The sequence below is a fragment of the Leucopleurus acutus genome, assembly GCF_964270905.1.
Source record: "Leucopleurus acutus genome assembly, chromosome: 11".
Classification (NCBI taxonomy): domain Eukaryota; kingdom Metazoa; phylum Chordata; class Mammalia; order Artiodactyla; family Delphinidae; genus Leucopleurus; species Leucopleurus acutus.
The window spans coordinates 94,342,823-94,357,970 of NC_139152.1; the positions used below are offsets into that span (position 1 = coordinate 94,342,823).

The 15,148-nt window shown below is 46.4% G+C and overlaps 1 protein-coding gene across 2 annotated transcripts; it reads right to left on the minus strand.

Annotated features, from left to right (window-relative positions):
* Positions 1-304: 304 nt before the first annotated feature.
* Positions 305-12,513, minus strand: JOSD1 (Josephin domain containing 1). Of its 2 annotated transcripts, XM_082849921.1 has the most exons (5): positions 12,128-12,513; positions 10,978-11,797; positions 3,349-3,477; positions 3,026-3,220; positions 305-2,381 (listed from the first exon to the last, which is right to left on the minus strand). In XM_082849921.1, the coding sequence occupies exons 2-5, from the start codon at positions 11,160-11,162 to the stop codon at positions 2,282-2,284; spliced, it is 609 nt and encodes a 202-aa protein (XP_082706047.1). In that variant the 5' UTR covers positions 11,163-11,797; positions 12,128-12,513; the 3' UTR covers positions 305-2,281. The 2 variants fall into 2 exon arrangements, with proteins under 2 accessions (XP_082706047.1, XP_082706048.1); XM_082849922.1 differs by lacking the exon at positions 12,128-12,513 and having other exon boundaries at positions 10,978-11,824.
* Positions 12,514-15,148: the final 2,635 nt, after the last annotated feature.

The following is a 15,148-nucleotide window of genomic DNA, read 5'->3' on the forward strand; positions in this document are numbered from 1 at the left end:
CAGGGAAGAACAGTCACTTGTCAGTAAACAAAACTTGTACTTAAGATTAGGGTTAGGGTTCTTCATGTTGTGGAGCCTAGTTTTTACAAATTAAGTCGAAAAGTGTCTCGGGCTTTTTCTGAATCAAGTCCTACTTGGTGAGTATTTTGTCTGGATTTTTGAAGTGAGAGAGGTCTGGCCAAAGCACAGTATGTCTCTAAAAGATGACTTATGGTGGTAGTGAATTCCTTCCAAAGCAGCATCATACTAAACTTCACTTTTTTTAATGTACATAATTATAGAATTCAGACAGATGAAATTTATGTATGGAGTTTTCCATTTTTAATATTTGGTTAAACAAAATACATCTTTTGTAAACAAACCCAGCACAAGGCCAACAAAAAGGAATAAAAGCAAGAAAAACAAAAAGCCTAGGGTTGCCCCTTACTGGGCATCAGGGTCAGGCCTGCCCCCTTTCTTATAGGAAGTGGGGCCTTTTGCCCTTGGGCATCAGCATAGGTCCCTGTTCCTAAGCACCAGAATTGGATATGAACAGAGAAACCAGCCCTGAAATGTTTAAGCGTCTTTGCATATATCCCACTGGCTCATGGACTCCAAGTGCATGGGGACTCCTTTGAAGTGCCGTTTGCACAGGCCCCAGCAGATTGGTGGCGAGGAGTTTCCTTCTCCCAGGAAATGGCTTACATCACTGATAGTGCCAATGGACCCAAGGTCCTGCTTGTGACAATGAGCAAGGTTGGCTGTAACTTCTGGCTGGTGGTGGTTGGAATGTCTGTGCAGGGGCGAAGAGCTCCCTGTGGTGCCAAGCAGGTCTGGTGTAGAAAATGGTGCAGAAGAGAATGCGGCCACTTGCTGAGTGCGGCCACTTGTTACTCAGCATAAAAAATGGCCTTGTTGGATTGAAGGTACATGTGCAGAAGAAGTGCTGGTGTAAACATGCACTCCAGTCACAGTGGGGAGAAAGCCTCAGCTTCATCCCGTTAAGCTTGCTCAGGCTGGACATGCAAGCCCCAGGCTGGCTCTGCTACTGGAGAGGTCTGGCCAGTGGGGCAGCTCTCAGACCTGCCGAAACCACTGACCTGTGAGGGCTGGACAGGCCATCCTTGCCTGCCCGCCTGCCCTGAGACAACCACAGCCACTGTGGTGACAGGCGGTGTAGTATGACCCTTACTTCTCCTTTTGTTTTCCCAAGTTACGGGGAGAAAAGTGGCCTACAACTATTTAAAGAGGTAGGGGGCGGGTCCATTCTCAGTTGATCTGTAAAGGAAGCTACAGAGAGATGACAAAGCGTAACGCACATATCCACCCAATGTGAGGGCTCTGCTTCTTGTCACTACAGTGACTCCAAGCCTAGGACTTCTACCCATTCTAGCTGCTCCAGGTCTCTGAAGACTTATCTTCCCAATACTTTCCTTGCCCAACTCTGTCTCAAACTAGTAGTATTTGATGTCAAAGGCAGTCTTATTTTTTTCCTGATTTTTGCCAGAGTGGGTCAGCTGGGAAAACTGCCCTTTTGCCTGTCTTGTGCCTCCAAGCCTCCTAAACCAGTGCAATGCAGTGAAGTGGGAGGGATGATGCTGGAGTGAGGCGGACAGGCTGCCCATGCCTGCCCCAGCCTGGTTCTGGCCACATCCTCTTAGGTATCTAGCTCACCCTGTCACACTAGAATATCGCAGGATTCAATCGCCCGGCATGGAATATTAGAGAACTTTTCATTATAAAACTCCAAGGATGGCCATAAACCACTCTTAAAAACGGGATAAGGGCGGCATTAAGGGTTGGAGACAGCATGCTGTACTGCTGCTGCAGTTTTGGAGATGGTTTCCTGAGAGGCCTTTTTGCTCTAAGTCCTTCAAACCCGTCAGCATGGGCTTTGCCTGTACTGTGTCTTCAGACCCACTGGTTGCCAGGAAAGGGGAAGTGAAGGCAGCATCTCCAGGTGAGTCAGAGCAGCAGTGAACTCCAGCAGAACCTCTGGCAAGTCCTCAGAGAAACGGGGAAATAAGCTAAGACCCACCTTTCTTTCTCCTCTCTTAAATAAAACAAAAGTCTTCCATAGCTTGCCTTAAGCACACAGAGCTCCTACTTTCCTTTCCCAGAACAAGTAACGCTGGTTGGTTCTGTAACAGTCTACACGTCTGTCCTATTGCACTGTCAAATCTGAGGGGAAAAACCCGATGAGATGTTTGGGGACGTGGCAAGGGCAGACCCACTGTAGAGGCCACAGCACATCACAGAGGATTTCGGGGGTTGAGGTGAGGGAAGGCTGGGTAGAACTGTGTTACACATCAGCCCTCCAACTCTGATGGGCCTCCACCTCTTCTGGTACCACCAGCAGGAGTTCACAGTTCTTTCCTCGCAAATGATGTTTTAAAAATTTCCTACAGGAAAAAAGGGTAGATGAGAAAATGAAATGCTAGTAAAATTGCAAACTCCAGTCTTGGGGCCACATGTTCGCCAGACAGGACCCTTGTTATTTATACCCCTGGCTGCCCTAAACACACTCTAGTAGTGATCTGTTCTTGGAGGAGTCCACATTTGGTTACCCCTCAATCTGTCCAGTTAAATTTCCAATCTGAAGTTTTGCTCATCCTCATATGTTGCTGCCAACAGTAGCCAGTTCTGTGAGGAACAGAGCCCAAAGTACTCTAAAGGACTTATAATTGTAAAAAAAAAAAAAAAAAGAAGAAGAAGAAGAAGGAGTTTCTTCTTTGGTTCCAGGGAAATTTAGCCCCCTCTGGCCCAAATGTTTGCCTTCCTTTCATTGAACTGGCAGCTATACTGTCAAGTTGGAGAATGTTACAATGCCAGTCCCGCCAGACCAGAAAGCCAGCATCCCAGGTAATGGGACTTCTCTACCAATGGGATTTAATGTCTTCATGGGCCATCAAAGATTCAGGTCTTTTTAAAGTCTGAAACCCTATGATTCTAAGTGACAATAAGGAGAGGACCCAAGGAACTAGGAATTTCATTTCCTTTGTCCAAAGATAAGCTCAACTTGCCACTACATCAGCCACACAGGTACCTGAGCTCGCCCTCGCCTCCAATCCATTCGGGCATCTTCAGTTTGGAGTCGAGGTTGTAGTAGGCACCTCCCACCTCTCGAACACAGATCCAATGCTGCCTTTTGAGTGGCAACTTCAGTGGACCCCAACACAGGCTGGAGGGCAGATTCATGATGAAGCCCATAACGTTAGTGAGAGCAATGGCGCCGACATCCCTGCAGAACAGAAACGGTGTTGGGCTCTGCAGCAGCCAACTCCCCCGGATTCCCCAGCTGTAACACCACCACTGGCCACCTCCCCGGCTGAATGCCAGTTCTCATCAAGTCAAGCCTGGTTCAATTACCTGCGCTTGTCCCACCAAACAGCTTCATAGCCTTTGGTTTGAAGTGCTGCCATAATGACATTCACATCGTAGTTCCCATTTCCCAGCATGCTCTTCTTGTGGGGGGTCACCATGGTGTTTGGAGACAACCTGCAAATGTGAAAGGAGGAAAGCTGAGACTTGCTGGTCAACCTAACCCCTCCTGGCCCTGCACTGGCAGGGACAAAAGAGCACTTTACACCACTGCCCCTGGAAGCTTGTTTCCTCCCATTCAAGTAAATGTAACGAGTTCTTACCAAAGTATTTTGAAGTCTGGGCTCCTGCTTCCCTAGGGATTACCTTTCCTTTTATGAAAAACAATAATTCAGTAGCAGTGGGGCCTATCTGCCTGCCATTTAGAAAGTATGTCTCCAGTGAATTCAATGGATACAGAGAATGTTCCACGAAGCAGTCTCATCTATGAAATCCCCAGTCTTCCCATTTCTGCAGTCTTCTTCCTTGCTGATCTTCCTGCCTTGATACAGCCTTTTTTTTAACATTAAAAATAGTATTTGATAGTTTGATTGCATGGGTAGTATTTCTTACTCTTATTTCTTACACTTTAAATGCTTTCTGTTTAAGGCTTGCATACTTGGTAATCATCAATCATTAAATACTCAAAGGCCTACAGGGGCTCAGACAGGTAACATAAATGTATGAACTGGGACCACATAAGGCAATATAAAGTAGTAAGGCCCATATTAAACTGAAATTCATGAACCACCTAAAGGTATTCTGAATATACACGTGTGTAAAATACCTGAATTAAAAAAAAAACAAACAAACACAAATTGGAAAAAAATTTTGTACCAGATAAACAAAACTCAACTGCAGTGTGGTTTGCTCACTGGCTTTAAGCCACCTTTGCCCAGGCCTCTTTAGCCACTCCTCCATCTCATGACAAGGTCAGTTCTGAAGGCATTCCCAATCCTATTAATTTGCTTTCATAGGCGGCGCAGGCCAGGACCTGAGGAAAGGCCATCTTGAAGGAAGGGGCAGCATGCCTTTCACCTCTGTGTGAAGGGGAGGAAGGGAAATGACGTGAGTTCCTCAGGAATAAAAGTGGAGAGCGGATGTCTAGGAGGTTGCTAAATGCCATCTCCAGGAGAGAATCAGATCTTTAGGTCAACTCTAAAAACTTAAGAAATCTTATACTCTATATACAGCAACCATACTGATATTTTTTCCAACATAAAACATACTCCTGCCACTACTTAAACCCTCCATAGCTCCCAAAGCACTTAAATACGATCTAAACTACTTCCTCTGGCCTGCAAGGCCCTTAGGATTCTGCCGACCTCATCCCTACCTCTTAGCACAAACACCTTCTCTCTGCAATCTGAACACACAAAGCTCTTTCTCACTGGAGGGCCTTTGCACTCACTGTTCCCGCTGTCTGGAATCCTCTTCCCCTAGATCTCCACTTGCTCTGCTCCTCATTTTTTGGGTCTCAAGTGTTATTGCCCTAGAGGCCTTTTCTGACCACCCAACCTTACGTTTCTCCCAGTCATTTCCTCTTACATCCACCTGCTTTAATTTAATTATAGCTCGTGTTACTACTGGACGTGTTTTCTGACTTGCGTGTTTTTCCACACTAGAAAGACAGCAGGGGCCTTCTCTACCCATCACCAGACCTCAAAGAATACCTGGCACGTGACAGGTGCTCGAGGGACGTTTGTTGAAATGTTTTCCATGTTTATTTTGTTTTCCCTCTCTCTTGCCCTGTAAATATTAGCGGACCCTTAAGATAATAAGGGCTTATATGCTAGCCTCCAGAGTTAGCAAAGAAGGGGATCTGAGGACACTAAACTCCACTCTGCGACCAAACTTTGTTTTACCTGTGACAATAAATACCGTTTAGTGAAAACTTCTCTGCCATGCCTGATGATAGATGCTTTCATATATGTATCTCATTTAATCCTCACAATAAACCCATAAGAAGCTATGAATTATTACCATTTTATGGGTTTAGAAACTGAAGTTTGGTGATTTAAAATGACTAGCCCGTGATCACTTCCCTTATAGATGACAGAACTAGGATTCAAACTCGGGTTTGTTTGAATCCAAAGTTCTGCTTGCTGTCTTACGGCAAGGACTCATGAATCAGAGTGGCTGGTGGCGGTGGGCTGATAAGAGGAAAGGCCAGCTGAGTCCCTTGGCCTGGGCCTAAAATGTAGCTTAACAGGACAAAGGCTCTCAGTGGGTTCTTGGGCACTTGGATTAAATGAGAAAGCCTATGAAAGTCTATCTCAAGATATATCAAGTTACTCTCCCTTCACCAACTTTTCAGTAGCTTCTCAATACCTTCAGAGAAGTCTCCAGCCAGTAGACGCATGAAGGTTCCAGCAAAGAAACTGCTGAGTCTTCCACCTCTTTCACCATCTAACTCCCTAGTGCTGCGTTTCCCCGCAATGCGCTCCTCAGAGGATCACAGAGGCATTTAACACAATAGCTGAATGAATCAAGTAAACAGGTTTCCTACAGGTTTTCTTGAAGCCCCTAATATGCTAATATTTACCTTGAGTCTCGGGGAGAGGGTGTACAAAAGGTTTCAGCTCCCAAACAGGTTTGACCACACATTTTTTTTGAGGTGCACCTTCTAGGACTAGTGTTCCAAGTGTCTCTTCTCCTTGTCCTACATCAATCTCAGATTCAAATCCTTGCCTGTCTATTCCTACTATCTCTCCCCTAACTGGAGGCCCCTCACCTCACACCTGGATTTAAAAAAAATTTTTTTAATCTTTTGGCTGCACCATGCAACATGTGGGATCTTAGTTCCCCGACCAGGCATCGAGCCCTCATCCCCTGTATTGGAAGTGTCTTAACCACTGGACCACCAGAGAAGTCCCACACCTGGATTTTTTGACACAGGTTCCTAAATTGACCTCCTTGCTTCCAAATGCTCCTTCCACCTATTTAGCCTTTATGTTCCTGCCACCTTCACCAAGGTATCATTTCACTCACTTACATAAGAACTGTCAGTGGAGCCAGTTGCCTGGTTGGCCAACTCCAACCCTCCCAGCCCCACTTGACCTGCTGTTTCCCTTTCATTGGGCTTAGTGTACTTCAGGCACCATGACCATGTGGCCTCTCTTCTTTTATCCTAGTTCCTGTTTCAAGCTAAATCCTAAAGCTTCTTCAAGCTCAACCTAACATCCTACCTCTTCCATGGAATCCTTCCTGGCTCCAGTGCAGCAGAAAAAGGAGGGAGATCAGGAGGACCACACACATCTGAGTTCATATCCAAGCAGAATCAATATCAATTCTGAGATTTAGTCTCCATGCCTGTTAGCTTCTCTGTAAAAATGGGAATGATTCCTATCTTATAGGATCATTGAAGAATTCACTTATTTTATACATGTCCAACAAAATAGTAAATTCCCAAAGCAAAGGGGATGACTCATCTCCTCTGTATCTCTCACAGCTGGGCATTGGCAACTGCATAACCATGTGTCTGTCAAACCAATCAATATAGGAAATGCTAAGAATGGTTTCCAACTCACTCCTAGAAGAGTGGCCATTTGAATAAGTGGGATCCATCCAGTGTGCCCATTATACCAGTGCTTGTTTTTACTTTGACAATAATCAAGTGCCCACTGTGTTGGCTATTTTTATGAGATTTATCACTTAATCCTTCCAACAATCTTGAGATAGAAATTAACCCCATAGTGTAAGTAAGGAAGCTGAGGTACAAAGAGGTTATGGTGACTTGTACAGTCATATACAGCTAGTGAGTGGCAGAGCTAGGATTCCACCTCTAAACCTAAAGCTACAATGAACAGTCTCCTGGGTATTTCAACACACTGATCCCACTGAATTCCATGGGAATTCTACTCTGTCCCAATGGAATGTTTTCTTGAGACTCCTCGGCAAACTCCTATTCGGGACTGTCTTAATTATTTCCACGGAAATTCTGGACTATACGCTAGTCTCTCATTTTTGTCACCATAAGCAGAGGTTAGAGCCATAAGATTTGAAGTGATCTACAACTGAGAAGATGGATTCTAGTCCAGGTCGCTCCACTGATGTCTGTGCCCTCAGTTAAGTCTCTGGTCCTCTCTTATAGTTACCACTGTGTCTGGCTAAGGTGATGTTTCAGGTTTGAATGAAAAGGAAATGTGGAAACATGTCATCAAGATTCCTTTTTTCCCTTAATTTTTTCCTTTTTATAAGTTCTGAGGTGTGACCTTAGAAAATATGGCTCAGAACTTCCTAATGTGTTTTTAAATTATTAAATACATAAAGCACAGCTTAAATACATAAAGCACAGATCACAGCGCCAGGCACACAGAAGTACTCTGTAGGTGCTGGCGATGATGATGATGATGATGACGACGAGGAGGAGTCTGTCCAGCCCTTGGATGAGAAAATTTAAATCTCTAGAGGTTAACACTCAACAACACCTTTTCTCCATTTACAACCGCCATACCTTTAAATGTGACGCCTTCCTTTAAATGTGTGCTCAGGGACTGTTTAATGGGGAGGCAGGAGGGCTTCTCTGTGGTAGAGGATGTTCACCAGCATCTATAATCTCTTATAGTCTGACCTTTTCTCCAATTGCAGTTGTTCATCCTTTTCGAGCCAATGATCTCTTTGTGACCAGTATCTTCAAATCCTGGATTGAGCCTGTCACACCTGACTCCTCTCTTCCCTGTTCCTGTGTTGCTGCCGAGTCATTAGCTTAGTCCTGTCTAAATTCCTATTCATTTCTATTCCAGCCATGAGTCACCTCATACCCACAACTGCATTGAAACTCCACCCTGCTTTTGTATTCTGTCTGGCTAAAATTCAACTGCTAGAATGAACTTCCTCTCAACAAATGGCATTAATCAAAAATTGTGTCCCATTTCTACCATTCATCAGCCACATCTTCAAGAAAGCACAGAGCTTAAGATCTGGGAATTTTAAATTGTCTAGTTAACATTACTGCCAACACTACTCTTCTTTTCTGTTAAAATCCAGATGGATTATCTTTTTCCCTTTAGATCGCTCTGAATTCCATGGTTCCAAATTCACTTAAGTCCTTTCTCAAGGCCGGGTCAATGGATAGTTCTAAGACGTACTTCTCAGCAGCTGAGTCTTGTTCAGCTTGTTTTCTTTACAGTGTGTAGTGGTGCCTGGCATACTGAAGGCAGCTAGTAAATGTTTCTCGCTTAAAAAATTCTGTCTCCTCTCCCTCACCTCTCCTCCCTTTGTTTTTTACTCTCATCCCTTTCACACCTCTTTGTTTCTATTTATCCACACCGAATCTTCCCATATTAAATACTCCATACAGAATTCTACCTCTGGAGTGGTAGGGTACATATATTCTCATATGTACTGGTCTGCTGTGACTCTGAGGTGGATCTTGTGCTGATAGGTACCTGGGGGAATGTAGTACAACTTGCTAAAGCTTCAAAAGCCAGGAATAGAACTTTGGTTCCATGTGAGTGTTTAGCAAATATTTAGCGTTCTTTCATTCAGGGAAAACATAGCTGAAAAAGTCCTGCTATTATCCACAAACAGCTTATAGTCCACATCTTCAAACCCAGGCCCAACTTCCTAGCAGGGTGAACAGCTACTGATGATGTAATTGCTCTGAGACGCCTTCCCAATACTCAGGAAGTAGCAGAGCAGATAGGAAAGCAGGCCCTCCATTCACAAAGCTTGGGACCAAATCCTACAACTAATAGCTCTGTGAACTCTGTTCCCTCATCTGGAAAGATAAAAAATAACAGGATCTACCTTTTTTTTTTTTTTTGGCCGCACAGCATGTGGGATGTTATCTCCCTGACCAGGGATCCAACCGGTGCCCCCTGCAGTGGAAGTGCGGAGTCTTAACCACTGGACCGCCAAGGAAGTCCCAGGATCTACCCTTTAAGATTGGTGTCAGGAGTGAGTTAACACAAGGAAAGCACTCAGAACAGTGTTCGCACAGAGTGAGTGTTCATCTGTGTTAGTGATCATCATCATGTCAGATCCAGGCCAAATTTAGAGAAGTGGAAAACTTCTGAATGGACACACCGAATCTTGGAATTGACATTGACTAGTGAGTGAAACTGGGCAAATTGCTTAAATGGAAACCTAGTTTCCTAGGATCACTACTGATAAGGTTGTTGCAGGGCTGTCACAGAGTACCAAGTACCAAGCAAGTTCAAGGACTCACTGTCAGTCTTTTTCTTCTCCCTAGACTTCGATTAGGAAATAATCTGAAAATATCCAATTAGGAGAAGAAGATATATTAATGGCTGCCAAAAGGAAGCAGTCTAAGGGACTGGCCTCCTTTCTGCTTTCAGCTACACGACCTAGCAATCTGAGACAAGTTATCTCACCTCCCAGGGCCCTGTTTCCTGAGAAGAGTTAATTCTACTTGCCAGATGATGGCCATGATGCAAAGGACACATCTGCCCTGCTAAGGCATTACTATGGTTATTACTGACACTGGAAAATAATTACTCTCATTACAATTTTGTCAGCACACTGGGATTAACATTCTTTTAAGAGAGGGCCTACGGTTCTTTCAGGGTAAGTGGTCCATACCTATGCTTCATAAATCACCCCAAATAGGTTGTTCCCAGCTGTAATTCAGGCCCTGTGGGGCAATCATTTCATTTCTGAATGGAGTCAGAGAAGGGTCTTCTGGAACTGCCAATATACATTGTTTGAAGAATTCTTGGGCTTTCTCTGCACTGAGAATTGAGCGGGATAACTCTTTATAAGCTGGCGTAGTGAGACAGGCGCACTGTCAGAGTTGCTATGGACAGCACACGTGCTGAACCAGCCACTGCAGAACCATTTCTCATACCCTTTGAGAGAAGAATTTTAGAACATCAAAGCCGACAGAAGAAAGCTGAACTTCTATCAACCTGTCCGGTAGTGTTTGGAAAGTGGATAAGAAAGGCCCTCTAGGATGAAGTAGAAAGGGGAGGGGACCTAGAGTCAGCTTCAAATCACAGCTTTGCTACTTAGAAGCTATTTGGACAAATTACCTGACCTTTCTTTCTGTTTCTTTATCAGTAAAATAGAGACAGTAAATCTACTGTTAGGAGAGCTACACAAAACACCATATGAAAAGCACCAAGCCCAGCACACGGCCTCGTAGAAAAGCTGAGCGCTGTGTATATACCCTTCTTATGGAACCCACTACATTCCAACCCGGATGACAGGTGACTGAGTGTGTACGTATCTTGTCCCCCTTCTAGACTCTAAACTCCTTGGGGGCAGGACTTGAGAGGCATTAACAGCATAGTGGTCAACAGCACAGCAACAACAAACCTGGATTCAAGCCTGGCTTCATCTCTTGTTATGTTACCTTGGGCAAATTACTGAACTTCTCTGAGCCCTGTCTTTATCCATAAAATGGAAATGACAACACAGATTCCAATGGATTGTAGAAGGGATCACTTGAGTAACACCACTGAGGCTCTTAGCACTGTGCCCAGCCCACTGTTAAGTGCTCAGTAAATGGTCCTGATTATTCACTTTCCCATTCCTGTGTCCCTTATACCTGCTAACAGCATTTAGCTAACAATCCCTGTTGGTTTGAAGGTTTATGCAGCAGAGACGCTGCCCCAGGCGCAGAAATTCAAAAAGAGCACAAAAGGATAGAGGCACCAAGAAGGAGTCCCCTACCTCTGGAAAATCTCTTGCAGCGTGTCCCGGGTGAAGGCATTGCTGTCCTGGAAGACGTTATTGAGGGCGTGCAGAGCACAAAGCTCCCTGCGCTGCTTCTCATGGTAGATTTGTAGGGGTGCAGCCTGGGGCAGCTCCAATGATTCGGATTTGGCCTTGTCTCCTTTCCATGGCACGCAACTCATGTTTTTCGTTTTAGGTTCCAGAGAGGGCTAAAAACACCCCACTCTTTCCTCCTGAGGAGGAATGTAAGCTTCTCAGTCTTTGCAGGATTCCTGAGGTCTACCTTATTTTCTGATGTCCATGATTTATGCTTTGTCACGGGGAGAAAAGGTTGTAATCAAAAGGAAAAATAATCCCCCTCTTCTCAAAACAAAGATAACTTTTGGATTTAGTGTATTTTGCCACCACTGTCGAAGTGCAGAAGTTTTAAAAAATCATATAAAATCTAAGACCTTGTTTTCCTTCTTCCACCCTCCTCTTCTACCCCTTCCAAAAACACACGATTTTCTTGCTGTATTTTCCTTTCTGCAAATGCCAACCAGGCCTCAAGGCAGGAGGACCGAACGGAGTCGGTCACATCGCTCCTTTTCTTCCATTTCTTTGGAACCACAACGCCACTGACTCAGGAGACAAGGCCTAGGTGGTGGATAAAACGCAAATTTCGAGCAGCTAGCGAGGGCCGGCCAGCGTGGGATCGCGGGCCCTGCTGGGGCGTCGGGGGAGGCTCTCCATCCTCTCGGGTGCGGTGGGACCCCGCGGGGCCGAGGCCGGCGCAGCTCCCTCGGAAAGCGCGGACTCTCACCCTCTCGCCGCGGCCCTACGGGGAAGACAACTCCTGTCAGCTCCGGCGGTCGGGTGGGCCGCGGCAGAGGACCAGGCTGCCCAGGGAAGCTGCGCGGCGGGTCCGGCCCCAGCCCCAAGGAAGGTCCTGCACTGCGACGGGCAGGCCCGCGAGGGGTGGGGCCGGACAATTCGTCTCGCCCTCGGGGGCCCAGGCCCACCCAGCTCGCCGCCCCCACCCCAACCTCCCCGGCCGTCACGTGAGTGCAAGCCGAGGCGCCCTCCCGCCGCTCCCCTAACCCCGACCCCGCCCGGTCTCCCGCGCCGCCGGGACAGCGTGCGGACGCGCCGCCGGTCGCCCCCTCACCGCTGCAGGCCGCCACCTGGAGCTGCGAGCCGCCACCTGGGCCGCGCTCGGGCGGGCGAGCGAGCGCGCGCACCTGAGCCCGACGTCAGCGGCCCCAGCCCAGCGCGTGCTCCGAAAACGCCCTCCTTCGCCGTCCCAGCTCCCGCCCCGCCGCGGCGTCCGCTCTGACGTCGCCCTGACGTCAGCGGCGCCGGCTGTGGGGTCGCGGCCGCCGTGCGTCTGTCGCGCGGGTGCACGCTGCGTTGGGTCTCCTGGCGGTGCGGGGTGGGTAGCCCGGCGGCGGCTGTAGCGGCGACTCGCCGCAGGTAGAGATAGTGCCCGGCTCCTCGGCTGGTGCCCGGATCCTCTGTTCTCTCCCTCCGGGGCTGGGCAGGCCGGGCGGCCGGTGGGAGTCCCGCCCCGATGCCTGTCCCGCCCCTCTCGTCCCACGGGCGTCGGCTCAGTTCCGGGGCGGCGACCCAGCCTGGAGCTACACTTCGCGACTCTCCCCAGCCCTCCCGTCTTTCTGATCAGGCTTTTTGGGCCGAGTGCTTTCGCGAACCCGGACTAGTTTCACTTGCGCTGGCCGTTTTATCTTTGTCTAGCATGCCGTTCGCCAGGTGATTTCAAAGCACCTTACTGACGCGGTCGGGCGCAAATTCTCTTGTTTAGTGGGCCCGACCGCCCTCACTTTCCGGGAACTCTGAGGGTAAGTGCCTCGCCGGGAGTCACGTTTCAAGTGGAATAATCCTATTTCAGTTCCTTGGTGTCGTATTTCGGCTTGCTACTCACAGACCACTGCCCTTTTGCCTTCGGGTTCCCGTCTGGTCTCACAGTGGCGGCCGTAGAGCTTTCCTCTGAGTTTTCTTAAGGCGTAAGTGCATTGTGTCAGGAAGATGAACTCAGTCCCACATGGATTGTTTTCCCTTTTTTTTTACCCAAAGACATGTGGAAGGCTTCAGCAAATATTCATCATCCACTTTAGTGTTGCTATCCTTTTGGATTTTTGTTCAGAAAGTTGGAAAAACAATAAAAGAAAAGATCACACTTAATTCAGTCATTTCTTTAATCCTGCTTCAACACAGCTCAACACTTAAAACACAAACATCAACTGAGTAAATCTGAAAATCTATTTGGCCTACTAAACAACTCATGAATCGGGCAGCATCCCGCCTAGTAAATAGAAAGGCACTCCTAGGAGTTGTGCAAAATGGAAAGTTTTCAATAGGCAGAAGAAAGAGTGGATTGTATTAGGGAAGGTCACATTCCCTTATAGGAAGCAAGGGGTCTTATCAGGCAGATTACCTCACTAGTGTTGTTCAGGAAATTCCAGAGTGATTGGTTTAAGATTCTACTCCTGATAGAGGTTGAAACTGCAGTTAGGTTAGGTGTTAAATCTTGGTGGGGCTCAACACAAGTGACTCCATTCGGGCCTTGTTTCTTTTTAACAACACCATTACACTAAACACAGAATTATCACTTAACATACTTGCTTGTGTGCCTACCATGTGGTTGGGAGTCCTCTGCCCTCGTCCAGACAACTTTTGAATCATCTTAAATTTTTATTATCTGTAAGCCATCTAAGAATTACAGTTATATTTGTGCATGATTCGTAATTGAGGCTTGCAAACATTGTTCTTCTAAGTGCTTTACTTATATTAACTCATTTACTGCTAACCTGCTAGGTAGGTACTTTTTTTTTTTAGATGACAGCTGAAGCACAGAGAGGTTAATTAACTTGCTTGAGGTCACATAGCTAGTAAATAGTGGACCTAGGATTTGAACCTAGGTTCTAACCTGTCTTCCGAAAGAGGATGTAAAGATGGTAAGGAATTCCCTCTCTAAAATGTGATTTCAGATTTCTCTAGTCAATTCAAAAAGCACCTTCTCTGAGAATATTTTTTTTTCTGGGTAAAGCCCTGTAATGAGAAGGGCATGTTTTTTAGCTTACCATCAGGTGTCAGCACATTCTGAACTTGAACTTTTTCTAGAAGAGCCAGTTGGTAAGATTCTAAATATCACTATTATTCTGGAGTATAATGCCACAATATTTGGCTCTTCTGCCAAATTGAGATTTTAATATTTTTATCTACCTCATAGAGGCATATGTAGGATAGCGGTGAGCCATTTCACCAGAAAAAAAAAAAATTGAAGAACTATTATCAAGACCTTTGGAGTTGGGTGGCTTCTCATCCCAGATTCTCACCTGTGTTTGTACAGATAAAATTTGATTGGGGACTTCCCTGGTGGCCCCGTGGTTAAGACTCCAGGCTCCCAATGCAGGGGGCCTGGGTTCAATCCCTGGTCGGGGAACTAGATCCCGCATGCAGCAACTAAGATCCCGTGTGCCATGCAACTAAGACCTGGTGCAGCCAAATATTAAAAAAAAAAAAAAGATTTGATCGTAGTTGCAAACAGGAACAAGAAGTTGCCTCTTAACTCTCAAGTAGATCCCTGAAACTGAAGGCTCTTTGGAACCCTGCCTCTTGCTCACAAAATCTTGTGTTCCAAACCCCTAAATCTGGGTATGTTATCTTCTGAAATGGCTGCTCTTTCTTGCTTGCTGCCTGGGACGAGTGGCCATGGCCAGCATTATTAGAGTTTGACTAATCCCTAATTTCATCAAGCTCTTCAGTCTTTTGGAAGAGGAATTCAAGACAGTAAAACTTCTGCTGATAGTGTTTTGGGTTGGGTTTTACACAGCTGATGACACAGGAAGAATCATCCATAGGAAACTACCTTAACAGACTCTAGATCTCGGCCTTACAGTTCACAAATGTGTTGAGGTACTTTTGGCTTCTATTGAGCTAGTTGCCTCATTTTGGTCGTGTAACTGCTCTCTCCGCAGAGGCAATGAATGGAGAATTCTCCCTAAGGTCAGCGTTCAGTTAATTGCCGCGCTCTGGCTGCCGTAGTATTCCAGACATCGATCCTAGTGTTAAAATTGTCTGGAGACTGCCAGCAGGTCGAAGATCAGTCTTCAGTGACTGCCCGGAGTCACTGAGTTGAGTGGGAGGCGCCTTGCGCAGTTTACTATCTCCG

Bases quoted from the DNA above. Each gene is read 5' to 3' on its own strand.
- JOSD1 (XM_082849921.1), bottom strand. From the start codon at position 11,162: ATGAGTTGCGTGCCATGGAAAGGAGACAAGGCCAAATCCGAATCATTG. The intron at 3,221-3,348 runs GTAATTGAACCA...TCTGTTCTGCAG, and splicing joins GTTTGGTGGGACAAGCGCAG to GGATGTCGGCGCCATTGCTC. The intron at 2,382-3,025 runs GTACCTGTGTGG...TTTTTCCTGTAG, and splicing joins GGAGGCGAGGGCGAGCTCAG to GAAATTTTTAAAACATCATT.